Source organism: Theropithecus gelada, chromosome X (assembly GCF_003255815.1).
Source record: "Theropithecus gelada isolate Dixy chromosome X, Tgel_1.0, whole genome shotgun sequence".
NCBI classification, from domain to species: Eukaryota; Metazoa; Chordata; class Mammalia; order Primates; family Cercopithecidae; genus Theropithecus; species Theropithecus gelada.
In genome coordinates, this window is record NC_037689.1 from 53,040,597 (window position 1) to 53,044,992 (window position 4,396).

At 44.6% G+C, this 4,396-nt stretch overlaps 1 protein-coding gene across 1 annotated transcript; it reads right to left on the reverse strand.

Moving 5' to 3' along the window:
• Nucleotides 1–994: 994 nt before the first annotated feature.
• On the reverse strand, nt 995–1,800 carry FTHL17 (ferritin heavy chain like 17). The gene has a single exon (XM_025372992.1). The coding sequence runs from the start codon at nt 1,704–1,706 to the stop codon at nt 1,155–1,157; it is 552 nt and encodes a 183-aa protein (XP_025228777.1). The 5' UTR covers nt 1,707–1,800; the 3' UTR covers nt 995–1,154.
• Nucleotides 1,801–4,396: the final 2,596 nt, after the last annotated feature.

Here is a 4,396-nt window from a genome sequence, read left to right on the forward strand (position 1 = left end):
TGCCCTACTACCTCATATAGTCTGTTGCTCATTCTGAAGGCTTCTTTCATATGAGAAGGATTTTGGCTAAGGTTTAGAAGCTGTCTCCACCCTAGGCTAGAAGGCACACCTGTAATTAGGAGAGAGACTACAGTGATCAGGGCTGCCTTTAAGAGTGTTGGGGGATTTCCCTCCCTTCTGGGGCAGGTTATTTGGCTAGATTCCCAGTCTACCCACACAATCTTCTTTAACCCGTTGATAGACTTGCAGGGTAATAGAAAGAAAAAGGAACATGGCATCAGAAGATCGAAGTTCATGTCCAGATTCCACAACTTCTTGCCTGTATGGCCTCCCTTTTTGTCACTAATAAAGTCATGATACTTGTCCTTCCTTATTCCTGAGATTCTTGTAAAAACAAAGTACAACAATGTAAATAAAAGGACTTGGACTTGCAAAGTGCCATTTTAGATTGTCAGCCCCTTGGCTTTGGGGAAGCCAGCTTAAGGCTCCCTTTGTAACTGTCACCCAGAGTGAGCTTGCCAAAGAGGTACCCTGCTATGCTGTCACCCAGAGCCCCCACTTGCTACTCAGAATCAACAAACATTAACATTGGCATATTTTAATAAACTACAAGTTTTCATGTAAAGTTGAAGACCCCTTTGTTTATTTTAATCCTTGCCCAATCCCATTCCCTTCACTTCTTCCTCAGAGGCAACCACTATGATGAATTCCAGACCATGTTTTGCACTTTACCATGCCCATGCTTCCACAGCCACCAGCGCCCAAGACCGCCCACTCCACCCCATGCCACCCCACATACTCGGGTAGTTTACAAAGGCAAGACGAATGTGTTTTCCAGGGGTCCATAAAATACCATTCCCCTCCACCCCTGCAAATCCTGAGCTGCATGCAGATCGGGCAGGGGTGGGTGGAGAGACTGCTGGATACCTACTTTAAACCTGCGTGGGGATTTGCCCTGATTCCTAAAAGGTGAGAGTTGCAGGCGCGCATCAACTGGACACTTTTATTGCTTTGAGAACCAGATAACTTTATTGCTAACAATGGTAAAACTGAAAGATAAAACCGAAGAGAACGTTCTGAAAGGGCAACATGCACGCCCCGCCTGGTGGCCCGACCCAGGGAAGGGACCCCGTGGCTGTGGGGCCAATCTGGGCTCAGGTCTCTTTGACGCGGCTGCCCAGGGTGAGCTTGTCGAACAGGTACTCAGCCAGGCCGGCTTCCGGGGAACACATCTTGCGCAGGTTGCTCACGTAGCCACCCAGCTCTTTGATGGTCTTGACTTGCTCGTGCAGGTAGTGGCTCTCCAGGAAGTGGCACAGCTGGGGGTCGCCCTTCTCCACGGCCAGCTGGTACAGCTCCAGCAGGCTCTGGTTGACGTTCTTCTCCAGGTGGAAGGCGGACTCCATAGCCACTAGCCCACTCTCCCAGCCTTGGCGCTCTGGCTTCCTGATATCGTGAAGGCGGATGCGGCCACCGCGCAGGTTCTGAAGCTTCATCAGCTTCTGGGCATGCTCCATCTTGTCGTCCGACAGGCGCAGGAAGTAGCGGAAGAAGTTCTCCAGGGCCACGTCGTCCCGGTTGAAGTAGAAAGCCATGGACAGGTAGAGGTAGGAGGTGTAGAGCTCCAGCCTGATGTGGCTGTTGATGGCGGCCTCGCAGTTGGTGTCGTATTTCTGGCGGATCTGCGAAGGCTGGGCGGTGGCCATGGCGGGCAGCGCGGGTGCGGGCGAGCACACGGGCGAAGTCGGTGCGGTAGCGAGGGTAGCGGCTGAGGTGACAAGAATGGCGGATGGTGAAAGGCGGGTGTGCGACGAAACCAGAAGTGGGCAGTGGCGACCGTTAGGGAGGAGCGCGCTTTGTCGGTGGGGGGAGGGGCCGGGGAAACAGAGTCGCGGGGCAGGGGGGTGGGGGCACGAGCGCTGACTTCCGTCGGAAATCCCGGCCACTTGGCACTGAACGTTTCAAGACCGTCTTTTAAAAATAACTGCTCTAGGCCGGGCACGGTGGCTCAAGCCTGTAATCCCAGCACTTTGGGAGGCCGAGGCGGGCGGATTACGAGGTCAGGAGATGGAGACCAACCTGGCCAACATGGTGAAACCCCGTCTCTAGTAAAAATACGAAAAAAATTTAGCCGGGCGTGGTGGCGGGCGCCTGTAGTCCCAGCTACTTGCGAGGCTGAGGTAGGAGAATTGCTTGAACCTGGGAGGCAGAGGTTGCAGTGAGCCGAGTCCACTGCACTCCAGCCTGGGCAACAGCGGGAGACTTGTCTCAAAAAATAACAACAACAAACTGCACTATTGAGATACAATTCCTATGCCATGAAATTCACCCTCTGAAACATTTCCGTGGTTTTTAGTATATTCATGAATTTGTGTAACTATCACCCCATCACCAAAAATATAATTTCAGAACGTTTTCCTTATTCCAAAATGAAATCCCCTACCCGTGAATAGTTACTGCCCATCTCGCCTCCCTCACAGGCCCAACAACCACGAATGAACTCTCTGTTTCTAGAGATTGGATTACTCTGGATATTTCAAATAAATGAAATAATACTATATGCAGCCTTTATATGGCCTCTTTCATTTAGCATATTGTCTTTAACTTTTATCTTTTTTATGGCTGAATTATATTCCATTGTATGGATATACCACATTTTATTTACTCATTCATCAGTTGCTGGGCATTTGGATTGTTTCCATTTTATGACTGTTAGGACTAATGCAGCTATGAGGGTTTTTATAATAGACATATGTTTTCAATTCCCTTGGGTATATACCTGGGACTAGAATTGCTGGGTCATGTGTTAAGACTCTGTTTAACATTTTGAGGAACTGCTAGACTGTTTTCCAAAGTCCCTTCATCAGTTTACATGCCCACTAACAGTGTATGAAGGTTCCAACACTGTCATTGTCTTTGTTGTTGTTTTAGTGGATGTAAAGTGGTATCTCATTGTGGTTTTGATTTGCATTTCCCTAATGACTACTGATGTTGAGCATCTTTTCATAGTCATTTGTATATCTTCTTTGGAGAAATCTCTATTCAAGTCATTTGCCCATTTTAAAATTGGGTTATTTGTATTTTTATTGTTGAGTTTTAAGAGTTCTGTATATATTAAGTGTGCAAGTTCTTTTTTAGATATATGATTTGCAAATATTTTCTCTCATTCTTTGTTTTTTTTTCACTTTCTTAATGGTGTCCTTTGAAGCACAAAAGTTCTTAATTATGTTCAATTTTTTTGTTTTTCTCTTGTCACTTGTGCTTTTAGTGTCCTATCTAAGACACCATTGCCTAATTCAAGGTCATAAACATTTATGCCCAGGTTTTCTTTGAATAACTTTTTAGTTTTAGCTTTTACATTTAAGTTTCTAACTCATTTTGAGTTAATTTTTATATATGATATGAGGTCGTTGTCCAATTTCATTCCTTTGTGTGTGGATACCCAGTTGTCCTAGCACCATTTGTTGAGAAGACCATTCTTTCTCTACTAGATGGCCTTGACACACCTGTCAAAAATCAATTGACCATAGATGTATGGGTTGATTTCTGGACTCCCACATCTGTTCTGTCAATCTATGTGTCTAAACTGATGCTGGCACAACACTGGCTTGATTACTATAGCTTTGTAGTGAGTTTTGAAATTGGGCAGTGTAGTCATCCAACTCTGCTCTTCTGCAGGATTACTTTGGCTATTCTGGGTCCCTTGAATTTCCGTATGAGTTTTAGGCTATACTTGTCACTTTTTTTTTTTTTAAAGCCTGCTGGGATTTTGATAGGGATTGCATTAAACCTGTAGGTCATTTGTGGGAATATTGGTATCTTAATAATATTAACTCTTCTAGTCCATAAACATAGGATGTCTTTTAATTTATTTAGGTCCAGGACCTTTAAAAAATAAAGATTTTGATTTAGGCTGGGGCCCCAAATCAGAATTTCTAAACATCTCAGGTGATGCCAGACCACATTCTGAGTAGCAATGCTCCAAGAGGGAGGAGGCCTCTATCCCTTATCAAGGTTTGGAGATAAAGAGGACACATATATTGGATTCCACAAGCAAAACTGCCTGTTCTCACATCACAGACAATCTTTGTGCTATTATACTAGATGTAGTTTTCTGTGGGAAAGGGAAGAGGCCTTTCTCCTATCACAAAAAATTGTGAAAGGCTTTAAAATCAAAAACAATTTCCTGGATGTGCTTTTTAGAGTACCTTTCTGGGTTATCTCCACCTTTCATTGACTTTGAGTTATTTTCTAACTCTTCAGATTGTAGAAAACTAATAATAATGCAAATAGTTCTTGTCCACAGAAATGCAAATAAATGTCTGGTGGAATGCAACTGATTTTTGGCTTATTTTGCGTCTATTTGTACATTCCTTATTTCAATATTCCTTATTGC

What these genes read in the sequence shown, in the direction of transcription:
- FTHL17 (XM_025372992.1), bottom strand. Translation starts at nt 1,706, where the DNA reads ATGGCCACCGCCCAGCCTTCGCAGATCCGCCAGAAATACGACACCAAC.